The following is a 22890-nucleotide window of genomic DNA, read 5'->3' as shown; positions in this document are numbered from 1 at the left end:
TGAACCATAGCATAGTATTATTAAGATTCATCAAAGAACGAAACTATTTCTATCTCATTGTCATTACAAGTTTGAATTCGACTGCCTGTGATAACTCGCCTCCTCCTATCTTGTAGAAGTCTTCATAATTCTACAGTGGTCTCTCTGTCTTCCACCGACTCCTCGCTGGCCTTCCTCCCCCTGCTCTGTCCCCCAAATATTCCTGCAAGACAGACAAGATCTGCCAGCAACCCTCTTCTGGTGAAACTCTGCTCACCCTCACTCTTTCATTCCTCTTTTTTCACGCCTCTGGAACAAACTCCCTCACTCTCTTAAATCCCACTCCTCCCTCCAGGTCTTTAAAACAGCTGTTCACCACCATTTCTTATCTTACCCCATCCAAAACCTTGATCTTTTCTCCCCCGTTAAAACACCCCAAATCCGCCTCTTTCAATCCCCAACTTCTTTCCTGAAATTCCTAGTAGTGTTGGTGTTCATTTGCTTTGTACTGTGTACCCCTCCCTCCTCCCCCAGCCTTCCCCCTTCCACAGATCTAACGACGTCCCTGTTCTCTTCTGTTGTCGTGCTTGTGCTTCCCTCTCTCTCCCCCTCTTGTCTCCCGCTCCCTTCATTGAATGTTGTTTGTGTCTGTGTATGTTTTCATGTTCAATGTGTTAGCTCTTACACGAGCCTCAATTCTGTATACAATAAAAATAAAATATCATGAGGTGACGAGTTCAAATTGCAACGCGTGAACTTTCTAAATGTGAATTTCCTACATTAATCAATAAATGATTGACAGTAATCAATAAATATCATGATCTGACGAGTTCAAATTGTAACGCGTGAACTTTCTTCATGTAAATTTCCTACATTAATCAATAAATATCATGAGCTGACAAGTTAAAATTGTAACATGTGAACTTTCTAAATGTGAATTTCCGACATTAATCAATAAATATTGTTGCTGTTTTAGAACCCACACTTGTATATAAACTCTTGCAAATATCTCATCATTAAAAGGTTAAAGGTAGCACCCCTAGTTAGTCCACAAGCAACACGTAGGCCACCATAGGACTTCAGTTATTTCATTAGTATGTGTTTTAGATAAGGCCGTGTTTCCAATAGTTGAATCTGCGTTGTGTCGATCAAATAAGAGTAGGCCCATTCCGTCCATTTTTGCCAACCTCTCTCTCCAAGCGACGCCATTACGCGCCTGTGCCAGCAGCATTCGCTGCCTTAGCGTTCGCTCAAGCGCCGCCATAAGCCATGCGGTTAGGCCCGAGAAAGGGGGCGGAACGCCGAGAAGAAGGTGTGGCGACGTCATCCAGTCATCAAAGGCATGGCCGGTAAGTCCCCACCAGCCAACCAGGGCTGAAGGAGCATCACCGACGGGCGTGGTTTTTTGGCGCGCGGAGCGATCTTTGCTCGCATTATATAAGCGCGAACGCAAAGCCCTTTCACAGGACTCTCGCGAAGCACTCGATTGGAAGGTTGGCGGTAAAAGGGACTCGGACTCGGACTTACTGCGGGGGAGAGCTCACCTTCACCACGGGACTTGCGTGCGCACGGCATTGATCACAGAACTAATTGGGAGAGCGCACCTTATCAAAGGAGGACTTGAGAGAGAGAGAGCGTTTGGCACAAGTGTGCACGAATTACGTACGCAGCGTCCCAGCCTCCCCCGTTATATGAACTGTCCGGTCGCGTTCAACCATACCCAGAGCTGCCTGCCGGGTTTCGCCCACCGGACCGGAGTCGACTGGAGCCTGGACCCCATTGCCGGACCTTCCATGTACCAACTACAATCCCCGTGTGAGTGTGTATGTTTGTCTGGGGTATTAGAATAAGACTGTTTTAAGACTGCCCTGTGTGCTGTTTCTTCCTCTCCCTATCCTGTACATTCTTTTGTTTCCTCTTCTTTCTGTACATTTGTTAATAAGCCCATCTTTGTTCTTCCTACCTTCTGGTTTCCTCTCCATCCGATCGCATCCGTCCTTTCTATCATTGGGTAAACGTGGCACGACTAGAAACCGCTCAGAATCGGGTTGTCACTTTGTTAATAGCTCGGATCGCGGATTGCTATCCGCTCGGCATTTTCCATCGTATCCGTGGTTCAAGCGGGAGTTATTCCCTCGTTTCCGGCCGGCGTTAGTACTTAGGTAGTAGTGAACCCCTGGGCCTTACAAACCCTACCTAACGCCGTGCCGGGAAGGACGTTATAACCCCCAGGACTTGGGTCGGCCAGATAAAAAGACAAGGGGATTAACCCCCCGCTTGACAAGGGGAGCGCCGACCCCCGAGATCCGCAACAATATCATGAGCTGACGAGTTCAAATTGTAACACGTGAACTTTCTAAATGTGAATTTCCTACATTAATCAATAAATGATTGACAGTAATCAATAAATATCATGAGCTGACGAGTTCAAATTGTAACATGTGAACTTTCTTAATGTAAATTTCCTACATTAATCAATAAATATCATGAGCTGACGAGTTAAAATTGTAACACGTGAACTTTCTTTACGTAAATTTCCTACATTAATCAATAAATATCATGAGCTGACAAGTTCAAATTGTATTTGTACAATGAGGAGCAAGTATCAGCAGGATGTGGCAGTGTGGGAGTCCACGTTTGCACCGATCGGCTGCACCGATCGCTGCACTGGGTGCCGCACAAACGGCTGCACCGATCGCTGCACGGCTGCATCGATCGGACTCAGTGACCTCGGACAAAGACCTTTTATAAGGACACGGGTTGAATCCCTGCTTGAGAGAATTCCAACCCCCTCCCCGCCATCACGGCCATCTCTCCAACTCACAATCCCACGAGATATGCGGAGAGGACGACCCAAAACCAATATAAACATCATTCGTATATAAACATCATTAAAAGTAGATAATGACCTCGGCCAAAGTTCAAACGACGTTTAATCTCTACATGAGAGAATTCCACATAGCTATTTGGGCGGTGTATACACTAACAGATCACTGTCTCCATCGATCTTGCCAAGGCCGTAATACCTATCGGCTCAAAATCCTTTTAACTGTTGATTTGGTAGGTTTACAATGAACAATGAAGGACACATGTATCGGGAGTACATACGACATCGGGAGTACTAACTGCACGCGTCATCAGCATCAAGCTTAAATCTCTCATGGCGGATCTGAAGAGCGGAATGCTTGGAGAAGTGGTGGGCTACTTCGGCATGAAGGAGGATCAGAAGCGTGGACTCCCACACTGCCACATCCTGCTGATACTTGCTCCCGCATGACGTTATTTTCCTGGGTGCCACACAAACGTCTGCACCAATCGAGATTTAATGGATGTTTATATAAATCGTTTAAAAGAAAAAAAGCCTTCAATTTCTGATATTTAGCCTTTTCATTTGGGCCTCCCAATTGAAGCCCCGCCCGTAGGGCGGGTACCGTTGCTAGTTTTCTTAATTTACACTCTATCCATAAATGTTGAAGGTCAAGGTCATTTGGCGGTCCAAAAAGAACATGACCATGATCGTGGGCGCCGTGCGAAGCTTACCCTTGGTGATCGGTATCTGGTTACACATTGCCATTACGCACACTCAGGAATGAATATTGTTTTTCTCATTCTTGGTGTTTAGAATTGAATTAAAGTTGTTGTACGAAGTACGCATTGCACACGTCATACTTTTACAGCATTTATTAACATTTAGTGTCAAATTATATTTTCAAATCATCACTTTCGCTTCTGAAAAGCCACAATTGAAGGATAATAAAATGGATTTAAAAAAAAAAAGTGTTACAAAAGTTCAAATCTAGAACAGAGATTCTGTGCGAACAGAGAACAGAGAACAGAGATGTGATGCCAATGATGGTTTTGGCAATTACTATAGCAACAACAATGATTGGGTTTCTTTTCCACGGAAGGCAAAGCGAAAGGTTAATATACATTCTGGGAAGCAAAAGGCGAGTGTGTGGGACAAAAATCTCGGAGCGGTGGCAAAGTGAAGCTCGGCTAATAAAATTTGTGTAATTGTGAGGTGAAGATCTTGGCTCGGTTACACCAGGGGACACCTCCCCGGGTGCACGGCTCCTCTTAGCTGGGCCGGTGCTAGGCTCAAACCCAGCCTCTCCGTGCCGATGCGGAGGCCTCGTAAGCAGCCCACAAAGCCACCGAGTCCACTCATCCATGGAACCTTCACGATATCTGTGGGTTTCATGTAGGTAATTGGAAATAAGTTAAAAAGAGGTTTAACAGGCTTTGTGTTCATTTTTCATGTTTGCGTTTTTTGTTTCTTCATTAATTTGGCCTGGAGGTAGTGCCAGTCAATATTTTATGATTAACTCTGAAATACCCTTAACATGACCGCAAACAATTCGGGGCAACGTAGTACTACGTCTCCCATCTCGTAACAGCAACAAGGTTAAAGTGAAGTGCAAGCAAAGCAAGACATCAGTTTCTTACCTGGAACATCTCCAAGGTATAGCACAAGCGGTGGTTGGATAATGCTTGGTGTGTGTGGACCTTTAATGATTGCTTCTTCAGAGTCAACATTCACACGGATGCTATTTCCTTGCCAGAGCACTGCAGAACAGGATTTGATAGATTGTTTATTATTAATTATACATATTCCCATGGGCACATTCAACACTGATATAACTGAACGGTTTGTAATGCGAATGTACCGGTGATTGATGTGATGCCAATGTACTGGTCAGTGATGTAATGCCAATGTACCTGTGAGTGATGTGATGCCAATGTACCTGTGAGTGATGTGATGCCAATGTACCGGTGATTGATGTGATGCCAATGTACCTGTGAGTGATGTGATGCCAATGTACCTGTGAGTGATGTGATGCCAATGTACCGGTGATTGATGCGATGCCAATGCACCGGTGAGTGATGTGATGCCAATGTGCCGGTGAGTGATGTAATGCCAATGTACCTGTGAGTTCTGCAATGCTAATGTACCTGTGAGTGCTGTAATGCTAATGTACCTGTGAGTGATGTAATGCCAATGTGCCTGTGATGCCAATGTTCCTGTGATGCCAATGTGCCTGTGATGCCAAATGTTCCTGTGATGCCAAATGTTCCTGTGATGCCAATGTGCCTGTGATGCCAAATGTTCCTGTGATGCCAATGTTCCTGTGATGCCAATGTTCCTGTGATGCCAATGTACCAGTGAGTGATGTGATGCCAATGTTCCTGTGATGTCAATGTACCTGTGATGCCAATGTGTGTGTGATGCCAATGTACCTGTGATGCCAATGTGCATGTGATGCAAATGTGCCTTTAATGCCAATGTTATTGTGATGTGATGCCAATGTGTATGTGATGTGATGACAATGTGCATGTGATGCCAATGTGCATGTGATGTGATGCCAATGTGCATTTGATGCGATGCCAATATACCTGTGATGTGACGCCAATGTGCATGTGATGTGATGGCAATGTGCCTGTGATGTGACGCCAATATACCTGTGATGTGATGCCATTGTGCCTGTGACGTGATTTCAATATACCTGTGATGTGATGCCAATGTGCCTGTGATGTGATGGCAATGTGCCTGTGATGTGAGGCCAATATACCTGTGATGTGATCCCAATGTGCATGTGATGTGATGCCAATGTGCATGTGATGTGATGCCAATGTGCATGTGATGTGATGCTAATGTGCATGTGATGTGATGCCAATGTGCATGTGATGTGATGCCAATATACCTGTGACGTGACGCCAATTGTGCATGTGATGTGATGCCAATGTGCATGTGATGCGACGCCAATGTGCATGTGATGTGATACCAATGTGCATGTGATGTGATACCAATGTGCATGTGATGTGACGCCAATGTGCACATGATGTGATACCAATATACCTGTGATGTGATGCCAATGTACTTTCTATGTGATGCCAATGTACTTGTGATGTGATGCGAATGTGCTTGCGATGATACAAATATATCTGTGATGCCATTGTACTTGTGATGTGATGCCAATGTGCCTGTGATGTGATACAAATATACCTGTGATGCCAATGTGCCTGTGATGTGATACCAATGTACTTGTGATGTCATGTGATACCAATATACCTGTGATGTCATGCGATACCAATATACCTGTGATGTAATGCCAATGTACTTGTTATGTGATGCCAATGTACTTGTTATGTGATGCCAATGTGCCTGTGATGTGATGGCAATGTACCTGTGATGGCAATGTATCAGTGGTGCCAATTTACCTTTGATACGATGCCACTGTCCATCACATAACGGCTGTGTAGGCATTAATGTTCTTTTGAATCGTTTGGCTCCATCCTGTACATGAATTCCCACCTGCAGAAACCAGTCATTTAATATCAAATGAAACAATGCAGATAATATAAGAGTTTCGTTCAGGAAATAAAGGGGCTGCAGCCTCACATCAAACCTGTTTCTTGTTACACATTCTGTATTTCATATTAATGTTTGCCCTTCCTCTTGTAATACGAAGTTCAACCCAAATGTGAGAGCTTGTGTGTGCATAGTTTTAAAGATCAAGTTAAACTAGCTGTTCACCCACTGTACATGTACATATGGAAAGTTCAACTTCAATTAATAAAATGAACAAATAATTATTTAACTACAACTGCCACTTTATAACTGCTGGCAGTGATGGCGTTAACCTTTGATCAGACATCTGACCCATGACGTCCTCTTTGTTCAACTGAATTCAGAATGGGATTTAAAAAATTCAATTCAAATCAAATGGAAGACCAAATACTGCAATGGAGTCATCAGAAGGAACCCGAACAAGCAAGAAAGCAAAGATGGAGTCATCAGGAGGACCTGGAAAGGGTTTGGGTTTCAACTGCTACTTCTCTACCATAAAACCAATTCAGGAGCAGCCAAGTGAGCCTCAATTCAAAAATATTCAAAAAAAAAACATTCAAAAGATTACATAATTGTAGCTACCAGACCATGTGACCGATCAGGTTGAAATTCAAAACATATATTCCACATGACTACAAGATCATAATTGTGAAGTTTCACGTCGATCAATGAAGCTGTTTTGGAGAAGCAGGCTTTTAAAGTATTGGTTTTCAAACTAATAAGGCTGCCAAACCACGTGATCTATGACATCAAAATTTACACTGTCTACGATTTTAAAGGGCATCATGTTTGTGAAGTTTCGTGTTGATCCGATAACGTTCGTTTTCGATCAAATATGGCTGCCAAACCACATGAACTATGACGTCATAATTTTCACATTAAATGCAACAATGGGCTAAATCCCATTGAACACCTGTGGGGAGATCTGAAAACAGCAGTTGGGAGAAGGCACTCTTCAAATCTGGGAGAACTGGAGCAATTTGCACAAGAAGAGTGGGACAAACTGGCAGTAGAGAGGTGTAGGAAGCTCATTCATGGCGATAAGACTGCAGTTGTTTTGTCCAAAGGCTGTGCTACCAAATATTACGTCTGGGGTGTCAATAATTTTGTCAATGCCATTTCATTTTATTTTCTGATTTTAAAGGATATATTAAGTTCTGAATCAAAAACAAAGGTTCTGTAATATTAACAGTGAGATAAAGAACTGTGGAGACCAAATATTTTTGTCAATTTCAAATTATTTTTAGAGAACGTGCAAGATGACTTATCTGAAAAACGTGCAAGGGTGCCAATATTTTTGGCCACGACTCTATATAGATATACTAGCAGAAGTACCCAGCGTTGCCGGGCGGGGGGGGGGGGGGGGGGGAGGGGGAGGGGCGGGGAGGGAAGGGTGGGGAGAGGGGGAAGGGGAGCAGTTAGAAGTGGAAGCTCTTTTACAGAGAATTTATATCTTAAAGCGAAGGGGAGGGGAGAGGAAAGGGGAGGGCCGGGAGGGAAGGGGAGGAGGGAAGGAAGGGGGAAGGAAGGGGGAAGGAAGGGGGAGGGAAGGGGGGAGGCAGGAGAGGCAGGGGAGTGGCTCACGTTTTTGAGTGAATGTGGCTCACATTTCTGAGTTAAGTGTGATGCCGATCAGGAAGAAGAAGAAGAAACCATACTACCAAATCCGTACACTTCCGGAATTGTTTGATTTATTTGTATTCAAATGTCTGGTAATTGTTTTGTATTTATTTATGCGAATGTGTACTTGTATATAACTGTCATTCATTTAAAAAGGCTTCGGCACTATCGAGCAATTTATTTTTTTTTGAACTCCAAAAAAACGAACTCTTTTTTTTCAATTTTTTTCCTTTTTATTTTTTTGCCTAAAACACTCACAGGCACTCACTGATGAACCTCTGAAAGTTTGATGAAGATCCGTTCAGCCATCGCTGAATAAAACGCGAACACACACACAGACAACTCGCGTTTATTATATATATACACAAAGAATTAAGTTAAGCACCCCCCCCGTTTTTTTACAACCTCGCACATTACAAGTTTGTTGTCGTCAAAACAGTGTAATATACCCATGATATTGCTATATTTTCTGGAGAAGTGATATTATGGTCACATAAAAACATAACAATCATGCCGTTTTCAATATTTTATTCTGAATAATTTAAGGTGAACTTTTTTGGGAATTTTAGGCATATTTTCACCTCAATTTAAGTATGGAGCTATAGGTCCATCACGGACAGTGTGGATGACGTTTATGTTTTCTAACGTACAGTCATTGTTCTGAGAAGACCTCTAGCGATCTTTGCGTCAATAACGTGTGTAGGACCCACGTGATCGGATCACTGACTCAACCCTACGTCGCATAGACCCTGTAAGCCGTCGTATGCGTTGCTGTGGCAGGTTGTTCCATTCCCGATGTAATGCACGTTCCAATTCACGTAATGCACGTAATGCACGTAATGCAAATTGCGAAGATGGTCCCTCCAATAGCCAATCTGGATGAATTGGAACGTGCATTACATCGGGAATGGAACAACCTGCCACAGCAACGCATACGACGGCTTACAGGGTCTATGAGACGTAGGGTTGAGTCAGTGATCCGATCACGTGGGTCCTACACACGTTATTGACGCAAAGATCGCTAGAGGTCTTCTCAGAACAATGACTGTACGTTAGAAAACATAAACGTCATCCACACTGTCCGTGATGGACCTATAGCTCCATACTTAAATTGAGGTGAAAATATGCCTAAAATTCCCAAAAAAGTTCACCTTAAATTATTCAGAATAAAATATTGAAAACGGCATGATTGTTATGTTTTTATGTGACCATAATATCACTTCTCCAGAAAATATAGCAATATCATGGGTATATTACACTGTTTTGACGACAACAAACTTGTAATGTGCGAGGTTGTAAAAAAACGGGGGGGGGGGGGGGTGCTTAACTTAATTCTTTGTGTATATATAAATCGGGATTGAAATTTAATTCAAAAATTGATCCAGACGTCTATTCTCTTTCAAACATTCAACCCGACAGAGGTAGTTATTTATCACAGCATCTGTAGAATTTTCACCCTTTTACTCAACTCCGTTTCGCTGTTATTTGGTGCAGCAAAAAGTCAACTGAGCTTTATAGATATATGTATGTATGTGTGTATATATATATATATATATATATATATATATATATATATACATATACATATACATATATATATCTATATATAACTGTAAGAAATAGTAGAAACTCCAAAGTACGAGCAGGGCGTCTCATTTGTATTGAATATTGAATAAATATTGAATAAATAATCGTTAGATTAAATAAGACGCGGACGTAGCTTCAGGACGTCGATCTTTAATTGTCGACAAGCTTTCGACCAACAAAGGTCTTCTTCTGAGTCGGCCCCAAGTCCGTCGGCGTCGGCTTCCGTTGAACTTGGGGCCGACTCAGAAGAAGACCTTTGTTGGTCGAAAGCTTGTCGACAATTAAAGATCGACGTCCTGAAGCTACGTCCGCGTCTTATTTAATCTAACGATATATATATATATATATATATATATATATATATATATATATATATATATATATATATATATATATATATATATATATATATACATATATATATATATATATATATATATACATATATATACATATATATATATACATATATATACATATATATATATACATATATATACATATATATATATATATATATATATATATATATATATATATATATATATATATATATATATATATATATTGTTGCGAATATGGAATTTGGCCTCCATATCCGCTTGTAAATATTCCCCTATTTCCCCAATACTCCCCAACTATCCCCAATCCCCCATTCCCTAGTCCCATTGTCTGTAAACAACACTCTGTAGAACCGACCTTCCCCTTTTTCCCCCATTAAATGTCGTGCCCAGGTCCACCGCATCTCACGTAGACAACTTTCGGACATCTTGCTAGTTATTCTTAGTCTATGTCAGTTAAGGACTCGTTTCCATTAATTCCGACTCTTCGTTGCACCAGAATGTGATTATATGGCACCAGTAGTGAGTTTAGGACCTTCCCATGCCTCCTCCCGTCTTCTTCCCCAAACAACAACAACAACAACTACAACTACAACTACAACTACAACAACAATTACAACAACAACTACAACAACGGCGCTGCGCGGAGGAGTGTGCGTCCTCACACCGGCTCGGTTAGCCGCCATTGACGATGCGCTCCGACGGGGTTACCACGAAGGGGCTCCCTGTCAGCCCCTCGTCAAGGGTGGAGCCGGTAACCCCCCCGCACGCACCCAATGAGAAGCAACGAGCCGATTCCATCTGGGGCGGAGCTAACGAGCCGAGGGCGTGTCACTCCCCGCCGGATATACGCGGCCACGTACCGGACGTGACGTCAGATGCGCCCCGAGCTTGAGAAGACAAGAGAGCCACCTCCGAGCGCTGAGAGACCTCCTGCATCTTTTGGGCCGCGCTATCCTGTCCCTGAGCACAAGGTGCACCTTGTGCTGGCCATCGAATACCCGCTTTCCTTGCCATCAATCCCCGTGTGAGTCAGTTTTTGTCCTGTTTATCTGTCGTCTGTCGGGGCTATTATAAGACCGTAATTAAGTGCCTATCTTACTATGCTGTACCTCTCATCCCTGTAATCTGACCTTCCGCCTTAATATAATCTCCTCCGGAGGTCTTGAGAACCGTATCCCTGGTGTCGTGTCATTTTAATCCCAGCCGTGTGTCTTTTCCTTCATTGATCTAGCGTAGCGCGATTAGTCAACGTTCGGGTATAATCGGGTAACTTGTGCAGACGTGGTCATACCAAACCGCTCGGTAAATAACATCTAAGCCGCGTCTGTAACAATATATATATATATATATACATATATATATATACATATATATATATATACATATATATATATATATATATATATATATACATATATATATACATATATATATATATATATATATATATATATATATATATATATATATACATATATATATATATATATATATATATGTATATATATATATATATATATATTGTTGCGGAGATGAGGACTGTATATTTTTTTGATTGTGTGCTGTACTATTATTATTATTGGTTATTCTGCGCCCCCCTACCTCCGGAGCTGTGTAAAGGTGAAAGGGCATCCCATAATTAGTCCACGAGCATACACATCAGCCAAGTAATAGAATACCCCTGTTGGTAGTTATCTCTTATTCTGTGTTTTAGGGTAAGGCTGTGTCTCCCATTAATTGAAGTACTCCATTGCACCAGTGAAAGAGAATAGATCCCCTTTCCTTCCCATCCCCAAAACCTCCATTTCCATATTACATCCCCTCTCGTCATTGCTGAGCCCTCGATTCTCAATCACCTCCCCTCCAATAACCGCCATTGACCACGAGGCAGAGTCGGGGAAGAAAGGCGTGTCTCCACCTCGTCAGAGGGGAAGAGGGGCGTGCCCGCCCGTCGTCATCCAGGGCGGAGCCCGAGGGTCGCGCGACCAACCAGGGCCGAGGTGAGCACCCCGATGGGCGTGTCCAAAACGCCGGCGGCTGAATCGCTGGAGGCGCTATAAAAGGCGCAAACGGAAGTGAGTAGTGAGTTGGTCTGAGTTGGTTGGGAGTCGGTCGTCAAGTGCAGAGTGGTGAAGAGTCAGTCAGTAGAGGTGGTGGTCAAGTGGTTGCGTTGGTTGCGGTGAGGAGTCGGTGGTAAAGAGTGAGGGACCAAGAAAGAGTTGAGGGTGTGGACCAACGAGTCAGACAAGTCCTGGGAACGCAGCGGACGGAGGCCACAGCAGCAAGAACACCCAACAGCCAAAGGGGGCCTGAACGGCGGTTTGGAGCAGGAGCGTGCGGAAGGGTATCTGGTCAAATCCCCAAGTACCTTCTATACACACGCCGCAACGAGAACGGGGACTGGACCTCGCATGAGTCACGCTGGTCTGATACACGCCCGAGCGGTTTGCGTGTCACGTGACTTGTGCCGTTAATTATTATTTAACCCGATTGAGCGGTTTTACTTCGTACAATGCGAGGCCAATGCTGGAAAGAGACGTGAACGGCCAAATGGAAGCAAAGAACACAGGTTTATTATTACAATTTGTACAAATGATCAGGGCAAAGAGACACAGGGCAGAAACTTAACGTCCTTAACTTAATTCCCGGACAAGGGCCCTCTCACTCACGCGGGGAAAGGAAGGAAGAGAAGAAGGACGCGCTCATAGTGCGGCCGTTGGTGCCGTTCGCCCCGGTCAGCTCGTTCGGCGTGTCCCTTGCGATGTTCGCGGCACGTGCAGGGAGCCCAGGCAGGGAGATCGTTGGAGTCTCGGGCCTCAGGAGAGATCGTCCTCGAAAGTGCTTATAACAGGGGCAGAACGCAGACTACAGAGAGAGTTCGTGCTTTCAATCACAGAGCGCAGAGAGAGCTGGGAGGTTGGCCATGGAGAGAGCCTCGATCACACAAACAGTCGCTTCAGAATCCCGGGACAGAGCTCTATCGACACACCTCTCGTTCGGGAGCCCGGGCGGGATTTTTATAGCCCCCACCAGAGTCCCATCAGAACGTTCCATGCCCCTCCCCTGGCCGCCGTTGCTGGCCACTCCCCTGTAGCTCCCATTGGCTGCTTGCCGCTTACCGGCCACTCCCCTTTAGCTCCTCCCTCGGGCCTCCTAGACTTGTTCCAGGCCCAAGCACATGGCATTCCAGCCCAAATGAGGCCTACCCTTACTTGCCTGCATCAACGCAAACTAACACAGGAAAGGAGACTATGCTTACATTTAATAAGAAATAACTGAACTAAGCGAGGCTACATGTTGTGGTGCAACTAACTAAGAGGAGGAGGGGGGGGGGGGGGGGTTATCTTTATTCTCAAAACCACAACAATATATATATATTGTTGCGGATATGGGATTTGGCCTCCATCCATATCCGCTTGTAAATATTCCCCTATTTCCCCAATACTCCCCAACTATCCCCAATCCCCCATTCCCTAGTCCCATTGTCTGTAAACAACACTCTGTAGAACCGACCTTCCCCTTTTTCCCCCATTAAATGTCGTGCCCAGGTTCACCGCATCTCACGTAGACAACTATAGGACATCTTGCTAGTTATTCTTAGTCTATGTCAGTTAAGGACTCGTTTCCATTAATTCTGACTCTTCGTTGCACCAGAATGTGATTGTATGGCACCAGTAGTAAGTTTAGGACCTCCCAATACCTCCCCACATTCTCATCTCCGCATCCTCCCATCATCTCATGAAACAACAACACCAACAACAACAACAGCGGCGCGGGGAGTGCGCGTCCTCACTCCGGCTTGGTTAGCCGCCATTGACCATGTGCTCCGACGGGGTTACCACACAGGGGCTGACTGTCAGCTCCTCGTCAAGGGCGGAGCCCGGTAACCCCCCCGCACCCAATAAGAAGCGGCGGACCGATTCCATCTGGGGCGGAGCTAACGAGCCGAGGGCATGTCACTCCCCGCTGGATATACGCAGCCACTTACCGGAGGTGACGTGAGATGCGCCCCCAGCTTGGAGAGAGAAGTCGCCACCTCCAAGCGCTGGATACCTCCCGCCTCTTTGGACCGGACCGGGTCGATTCTGCCCCTGAGCCAAGGTGCACCTTGAGCCATCGACTGCCTGCCCTCCCCTGCCATCAATCCCTGTGTGAGTCAGTCTTGTCCCGTTTGTCTGTGGTCTGTCAGGAATAAGATAAGACCGTGTCTAAGTGCCCACCTTTCTGTGCTGTACCTCTTGTCCGTGTAATCTAAACATTCTGCAAACCCATATTATAACCTCCTCCGGAGGTCTTGAGAACTGTACCCCTGGTGTCGTGTCATTTAACCCAGCCGTTGTGTCCTTTCCTTCATTGATCTAGCGTAGCGCGATTCGGCCAACGTTCGAGTGTAATCGGGTAACTTGTGCGAACACGGCGGCCATTCCGCTCGGCCCACCATAACATCAAAGTCGTGTCCGCAACAATTGGTGTCGGGAAGTGGGATCGGTCCCGGAGCACGATTCACGCGCTCGAAATTATAACAGCGAAATTTGATTGTGTTTTACAAAAAAAAAAAAAAAAAACCCCGAATTTTGGAAGTCGCGCTATGGCAGATCAAGACGGCTGGGTTCCGGTAGAGGAGAGTGAGGCAGGGTCGATCCAGGACCAAATTGAGGGACATGAGGAGAGCGAAGCAGTGAGGGTAGCAGACGCGCAAAATGGCGCCTCGCACATGGCCACGGCGTCCACGCCCGCGACCGTAGTAGCGCCGCTGGTAGATTTGGACCTTTTTTTCATACAAATGAAGGCCCTTATGGCCCAGAATAGCGAGAAAATGAGGGAGGAAATGAGGGCTCAGAGTGAGCAATTGGGGGTAATGGGAAACCAATTAGGGGTAATGGGGAACCGGATGGAGGCTCAGAGTGAGCAAATGGGGGTAATGAGGGACGAAGCGAGGGGTACCGGTGAGGGATTAGACAGTAGATTAGGGGAAATACAGGAGGGGTTAATGGGGGTAGAAAACAGAATGGCCGTTCAGGAGAATCAAATGGAAGGGATGAAAAAGGGGTTAGAGGGGTTAGAAAACAGTATGGAAGGCAAATTGAGGGACATGAGGGACCAAGCGGAAAGGGAAGTTAAACAAATGGGGCAGCAGATAGAGGGGGTCAGAATGGGGGTAGAAACTAAACTGGATGCTCACAGGGAGGAAATGGAGCAGATGAGGGTGGCATCTGGGCAGGAGATGCAAGTGATGGGAGAAGAGATCAGAAGAGGTGTGAGTGAGGAGGTCGGAGGAGTGCGCGAGGAGGTGAGGCACTGTAAGGAGCACATGGAGAAGGAGGTGAGAAAGGGGACTGTAAAGTTACAAGGGGGCATAGAGGACTTGACGCAGGAGGTGGAACAGCTGACGGAGGGCCAAAAAGGACTAACGGAGCAGGTTCAAAGGAACACTGCGGTATTAGGAGGGTTAAAAGCGACACAGAAAGAACTAAAAGACGACTTGATAGCGACGAAGAGGGAATGTCAGATGGTACGTGAGGGACTGACAACGAGGTTGGACGAGGTGACAGAGGTAATGGAGACAAAGGACCGGCAGGTGAGGACGCACATGGAAACGGTCAAGGTAGCCTTAGAGGACGAGCTTGAGGAGACGTACCGGGAAATAAAAGAGGTGAAGCAGAAATTAGAAGAAGTGGAAGAAGGGGTGAGCGAAATTAAGAAGCGACAGAGAGGGGATAAGAAAGAGATAAAAGAGGAGATAAAAGAATTGGTCCAAAGTCTGTGTTTGGATCGTGATGATGTGCTCATTAACCGGATGAGGGATTCGCAGGTGATGGAGGAGAAGCGAAGAGGAAGAGGACCCGGTGTAAGTGGTGACCAATATGGTCGTGCGTATGATGCGCCAGGTGATTTAATGAGCTTGGGGGTCGAGATGGACCCGGGTGTTCGTGAGAGGCCGTTGGTGAAGTGTGCGACAGGTCTGGTGTGCGAAAAAGGAGGTGTGCGAGAAAGTCCGACTCTGGGGTGTGTGAGGAAAAAGTGCGTGCCAAGGAGTGAAGGTGCTGGCGAGAGTGAGTCGGTCGTAGCGCGTGTGCGAGGAAGCACATGGAAGCGCGGTGTGGTAAGTGTTACAGAGGGTGTGACGGGAGAGTGTGCGCAAGAGTGTGTGCGAGAAAGGTGTGTGACGGACAGGTGCATGGGGAAAGAGTGCGCTGTCGAGAGTAAGGGTGAGTGCGCTGTCAAGAGTGGAGGTGAGAGTAGTAAGAGTGACACGGAACGTGAGTTGGTTGTGACAGGTGAGAAAGGAAGCACACCTGGAATGGTAGAGCATGAGTGGGAATGCACGCTGGAATTGGTAGTGAGGCACGTGGTTGGGTGTGCGAGTGAGAGCACACCTGTGATTGTCACAGAGGAGGTGACCGAGGAGGGGGCGCGAAGAGGTGTGTTGGTGAGGTGTGCGAGCGGCGAATGTGTGCCAAGGTGTTCGGTGGTCAGGTGTGTGACCAAGGCTGGGAGTGGAATGAGTGTACCTGGGTGTGTTCGAGAAGGTACGACGAGGAGCATGGAAACGGCTGGATGTGTGAGCAAGGAACGGGCTGCGGGGTGTAAGCATGCAGGTGAGGCATCGAAGGTAACCGGGTTAGAGGTTAGGTCGACTTTTAGCCGAAGCGGGCCCTCGGTGCGTGCCGGGCTTCGCGTGCCGCGAGAACCAGCGGGGATCCGAGCCACGGCGGGTTCGAAAGGACCGCCGTGCGCGATCCACGCTGGGCCTCGCGTGGAACGGCCGCGTCCGGGCTCCACTAGGCGGAGCGGGCAGCCCGATAGGAAGGGTCGTCATGGCGACCACTTTTTGTTGAGGCATTCCGGCAGGTCGAGATCGGGACATTGGATGGCTCCACGCCGGGGTGGTGCGTGGGATCTCGGCCCGGGTAAGCCCCCGTCCCTGCACCGAATGCGGGACGTATCCAGCCGCTGGCACCAAACAACCCGCATTCATTGCTCGGCTTTACGAAGCCGGGCTTTGGACAGGAATTGGCGCACCGAGAGGCATTAGTGAGTAGACTGTGTGATGAGGTTAGTGTTTTGGACCCAAAATTAGAAAAAAACAAAATTTGATGATTGGCAAGGGATTGGCAGTAGTGATTGGCAAATTTTTGATTTGTTGAAATTTGATGTGCAAAATTGGTAGTGAGCGATGGGCCCGGTGGGTAAGGGTGGCATCCCTGCCACCCTTCCCATGGTGGGGCAAAGGAGCTATAGTTTATGGGGTGTATGGCAGTGAAAACTAGCCCGGGTGGGTTAGGTTATATTGTGTGTAGGGACCTAGAAGATTGACATTAGGTAACGTTACGTTTAGTTAGTGACTGATACCTGTAGTGGGGACGCAGGTAGATTAGGGTGGATGATAATGACGAGGGAGCGCAATAGTTTAAAGGGACGACGGGGAAGCGCAAGTTTCAGAGGGGAGTAGTTAGATGAGATGATGCCGTGTGTTTGATGATTGTGAGTTGTGGTGTGATGCTGTGTGAGAGCTGGACAGGTGTGTGGAGCAGTGTGGAGCAGTGGATGAGTAGTGAGTGTTGTGGATCAGCGCGAATGCGCTTGGGGAGAGAAGGGTGCAGGTAGCACCAGGTGTGAGAGCACAGGTGTGCAAGTACAGGTGTGTGGAATACATGGAGTAGAGAATGAGTGGTGTGGAGAGAGTTGGAGTAAGTGGTACGGAGTGGTGTGCATGGTGCGAAGGTGTGGATGGGGGAAGAGTGGACCCCTTTCACGAGTACCCGGGGCGGGTAGTGTAAGTGTTAGGTAGAGGGTATAGGTAAATTGTGGTTGGATATTGGCATTTGTGGTGCGGTTGCAGAATGGTATTGTGGATGGGTGCATTAGTGTTGTGGAAATGGCTGGGCGTGTAGCCTGTTAGTGTGTGTAGTTGGTTGGGCACTCCACCACTGTGAGGATGTCGGCCAGGTGAGGCCGCAGGTGGGCTCTGGGAGCCGTTAGTGTCAGTGGGGCCCGAGGATCCGGAGGACGGACCCGGGTAGCCCAGTGCCAGAGAGGGCACCGCGTGGGGAGAGCGCCAGAGGGCCTTCCCCAGGTAGTTAGGTTAGGGTAAGGAGCAGGTAAGCTCGGAGGCAACTGCAGTGGTGGAGGTGTGCAGGTGGGTAGACCTGCTGGGAGAGCTACACGTCGCGGCCCAGAAATTGTGCGAGGGCACCGGGAGATGAATCGGGGGAGTGAGACCCCAAATTGAAAAGCACCACAGTTTGGTCAATGGGAATTGGTTTTTAGAACCCATAGTGTAAGTTGGCCAATGGATTGGCAGGGAAAGACCCCGGGTAATGTAAAGTTGTTAAAGTCATTTAGGAAATAGTTAGGATTGATGAACCTGTCGCACCATACGCAGCCACTTACCTGTGATGATGATGACTCCACACCTGTGTTTTCTTTGTTCTGTGTGCAGGAAATGAGAATTGCTGTGTGGATTGGTGAGACGCATCACGATGTGGATGAGACGTTGGGGTGATTCCATCTCTCCCTCCTTAGGAGGGACTGATGATGAATTGGTGATGGCAAATTTTGATGTTGAATTGGAGATGGCAAATTGTAATGAGAGTTGGAAATGGCAAATTTGATTGGTTAGGAGGGAGAGAAGACGAATTTGGTTTATGGGAGGAACGGGGAAGACAGTAGGGACGGTTGTTGATGTGTAAAGTAGATGTTTATGGGTAGTGTTGTGTTGTGTGGATACAGTAAGGGGTAAGGGAGGGGCAATGTAGGTTACCTGGTGGGGGGGGGGGGGGGCGTATGGTAGGAACGTACCTGTCTCACCTGGTTCCCATGTGCCCCTAGTGTGCATTACCTAATGTTGCGTGCACTTTTGCGCCCTTACCACCTTACTCACTTGTCTTCTTCTTTTGTCTCCCACCTCCGAGGATCTGGCTTTGGGGCAGAGAGAGAGGAGAGAGAGGTGCTGGCTCCGCAGTTGTGGGCCTGCACTTTCGCTGCTTGCTGCCGGGATCGATACACCATATGGACCGCAATTTTTGTGGCCGCCCACCATGGACCGCAGTTCTCTTGCGGGCAAGCACCACCCGTGGATGGACCTATGGGTCAACGTGGCACCTATGCCATACAGGTGAACCACTTTTAGTTGGCCCCCTGACGGCCACAATACAGAAATGGACGCGGTTGGCGCCTTTCTTTATTTTTGAAAGAAGCCAGAAGGCCAAGTGCACCACATGAAGGCAAGACCAGCGGCAGAACATCGGCCGGCTGCGACACCACCGGTGATTGTTGAACACTTTATTGGTGCACCGGATGGTGCTGACTGTACATGATGGGGTGGTGCTTTTGGTGCTTGGAAGGGGTGCTCTGCACATTATTAAAGGCCGTAAGGCCACAGAGCACTCGTGGGTTGGTGTATCGATGCTGGCATGCGTGCTCTCTCTATGCATAACATCTGCATGTGTTCCTCCAAAAACAGGTCCTGGATCGTAGTGTAAATATCAGTGTAGTCTTGTGTAAATAATGCTCCCTACCGGCTGTATGTTTAGTTTGAGGATTCTTTCCGCGATTCGGTTATCCTGTGGGTGTGTTTCTGTGAGGAGAAGGGTGCAACGTCGCAGGGGGACATATTTACTCATTTGTGAACATCTGTAAAACTGTCGCACTCAGGGTAGAGTTAATAGTAGAGGGAACTACATCTGAGTGCCACACTAAAGTAGGTAAAAATTTATCGGGTCGGGACGCCCCGAGGTAGAGAAGGGTGCAATGTTGCGGATATGGGATTTGGCCTCCATCCATATCCGCTTGTAAATATTCCCCTATTTCCCCAATACTCCCCAACTATCCCCAATCCCCCATTCCCTAGTCCCATTGTCTGTAAACAACACTCTGTAGAACCGACCTTCCCCTTTTTCCCCCATTAAATGTCGTGCCCAGGTTCACCGCATCTCACGTAGACAACTATAGGACATCTTGCTAGTTATTCTTAGTCTATGTCAGTTAAGGACTCGTTTCCATTAATTCTGACTCTTCGTTGCACCAGAATGTGATTGTATGGCACCAGTAGTAAGTTTAGGACCTCCCAATACCTCCCCACAATCTCATCTCCGCATCCTCCCATCATCTCATGAAACAACAACACCAACAACAACAACAGCGGCGCGGGGAGTGCGCGTCCTCACTCCGGCTTGGTTAGCCGCCATTGACCATGTGCTCCGACGGGGTTACCACACAGGGGCTGACTGTCAGCTCCTCGTCAAGGGCGGAGCCCGGTAACCCCCCCGCACCCAATAAGAAGCGGCGGACCGATTCCATCTGGGGCGGAGCTAACGAGCCGAGGGCGTGTCACTCCCCGCTGGATATACGCAGCCACTTACCGGAGGTGACGTGAGATGCGCCCCCAGCTTGGAGAGAGAAGTCGCCACCTCCAAGCGCTGGATACCTCCCGCCTCTTTGGACCGGACCGGGTCGATTCTGCCCCTGAGCCAAGGTGCACCTTGAGCCATCGACTGCCTGCCCTCCCCTGCCATCAATCCCTGTGTGAGTCAGTCTTGTCCCGTTTGTCTGTGGTCTGTCGGGAATAAGATAAGACCGTGTCTAAGTGCCCACCTTTCTGTGCTGTACCTCTTGTCCGTGTAATCTAAACATTCTGCAAACCCATATTATAACCTCCTCCGGAGGTCTTGAGAACTGTACCCCTGGTGTCGTGTCATTTAACCCAGCCGTTGTGTCCTTTCCTTCATTGATCTAGCGTAGCGCGATTCGGCCAACGTTCGAGTGTAATCGGGTAACTTGTGCGAACACGGCGGCCATTCCGCTCGGCCCACCATAACATCAAAGTCGTGTCCGCAACAATATATATACAGTCGGACCCCACTATTCGCGGTTCCACTATTCGCAGGTTTCGCATATTCGCGTTTGATAGAATGCGACCTGTTTCTCTATTGGCGGAAAAGTGTCCCGCGAGTTCGCGGAGTTTTTTTTCTATTCGCAGTCGTGTTCTGCGAATTCGCGGTTTTTCAGGGGTGCAAAAAAAATAAATTCATGAACCGCTAGCTTGACACATTTATAAAACCCATCTTTCACCAGCCATGCATAAAGCAGCTGGACTTACACAAAAACACATCTACGAGCCGCAAGCATGACCTGCTTCTACATTCACTACTGTGTGTTTGCGTTTTCATGGCTTTCGCGGATTATCATCAACATTCGCGGGATTTGTCTCGCCATTTGCAAGATTATTGCCGACATTCGCGGGTTTTGTTCTTACCATTTCCATGATTTTCATCGACCTTCGCAGATTTATCATTGACATTCTCGGGATTTGCCTCACCAGTCGCGGATTTTGCCTCGCCATTCATGGTTTGTTCCTCTCCATTCGCAGATTTGCGTGACTCGGGAAACTATCCCCCCTTTTGCCATTGAAACAATGCCCCGCCATTCGCGATTTCCGAATTCAAGGGATTTTCCAGGAACGTATCGTATCCCCCGCAAATAGCAGGGTCCGACGGTGTTTGTGTGTGTGTGTGTGTGTGTATGTATATATATATATATATATATATATATATATAATAATAATAATAATAATAATAATAATAATATATATACCGTATAGTGCAGAAGGAGGGAGGAAGTAGAAACCTGTGGCGAGAAAAGGCTTAAATCTGAATGGGGGAAGCCTGGAAGGGGGGAGAGAGGTGGGATCTTGGAGGGTTGAGTACCTTTCCTTGATGGAGGTAAAGACTGAGGGAAAACTGGACATCCGACTGTCCTGTCAGGTTGGCCATGTATACCAACATGCCAGAGTGAACTTGTGGTTTTACTTCCAATGCTATTTCATCATCCAGCAAAATTGTGCTTTCTGTGGAAAACGGAAATACACAACATGGAATGATCAATGGAATGAATGAATTGTGAATTAATCATTCTTCATGTTAAACGTGCTGTGTGTATCAAAGCTTGTGGGCAATGAGCCTATTATGTAATGAAGGGAGAGAGGCAGAGGTGGGTATACCAAGTGTGATGAAGCTCCCTTCAGAAGCAAAGTACATTCCAGATTCAAAAGGGCCTGAAAAGCATGGAGTGACAGCTAGAGTGCGGTCCGCCTGCGTCAGTCGAAAACCATTCACGGATGCTCCTCTGATGCAACCCTTTGCACTTGTGACTGATCGGCCCTGTAGAAAATGGTGGACAGGTTATTTATATAATAATATTAATTTTATTATATATTGTTGCGGCCGCGCCGGGAAGGACGTTATAACCCCCAGGACTCGGGTCGGCCAGATAAAAAGACATGGGCATTAACCACCCCCCCCCCCCCCCTTGATAAGGGGAGAGCCGACGTCCGAGATCCGCAACAATATTTATATCATATTTAATATTTTTATATAATAATATATAATAATATATAATTTATATTTTCATAATAATATATGGTTATTTATTTAATAATATATGATCTTATATCTTACTATAATTCACCAAATGTCCGTCCGTCTGTCCGTTCGAAGGTACTGCAAAAACGGCTGAACCGATCGCAACGATATTTTGGGTGGATAATCCTAGGACCCCCTGGAGTAAAACAGGCTATATTGTTTTTCCAATTTTTCAAATTTTTCCAAACACGATGGAATACTATTTACCGATATGAACAGTGATGTGCTTTTGTTGAAATTCTACGTACCAGGAGAGAGTAGATCGACTCCTGACGAACTCTTCCTATATAAACGTGCGGCTCTGAAGTAACACAGCAGCGTGTGCAAAGCGGCTGAGAAACAGGTGTAGCGGCCGCTTCCGTGTTACAGATTCGGCGCGCACACTTCACACATAAATGTGCGACTGAGAAAGACGTGTAGCGGCTGCTTCCGTTTTGCAGAATTCAATCTTTTTTCAAAATGGCGCCATGTACTGTTTAGATTTTTATGATTTGTGTGCGATATGATTCAACGGATGTTTATATGAATCATTTAAAATAAAAAAGCCTTCAATTTCTGATATTTTGCCTTTTCATTTGGGCCTCCCAAT

At 46.7% G+C, this 22890-nt stretch overlaps 1 protein-coding gene across 2 annotated transcripts in view; it reads right to left on the bottom strand.

Moving 5' to 3' along the window:
• Positions 1-3645: 3645 nt before the first annotated feature.
• Positions 3646-22890, bottom strand: part of LAMA5 (laminin subunit alpha 5) — a 347753-nt gene continuing 328508 nt past the window's right edge. For both annotated transcript variants that reach the window (XM_078778157.1, XM_078778158.1), the window contains 5 exons: positions 21881-22040; positions 21588-21727; positions 6199-6292; positions 4426-4545; positions 3646-4167 (listed from right to left, as the gene is read on the bottom strand). In XM_078778157.1, coding sequence (XP_078634283.1) covers positions 4019-4167; positions 4426-4545; positions 6199-6292; positions 21588-21727; positions 21881-22040 — 663 coding nt within the window. In that variant the 3' untranslated portion in view covers positions 3646-4018. The remainder of the gene's footprint in view (positions 4168-4425; positions 4546-6198; positions 6293-21587; positions 21728-21880; positions 22041-22890) is intronic.

This window comes from Myxine glutinosa, chromosome 5, assembly GCF_964187855.1.
Source record: "Myxine glutinosa chromosome 5, kmMyxGlut1.1, whole genome shotgun sequence".
Lineage (NCBI taxonomy): Eukaryota > Metazoa > Chordata > Myxini > Myxiniformes > Myxinidae > Myxine > Myxine glutinosa.
This window is presented reverse-complemented; position numbering and strand designations above follow the sequence as displayed.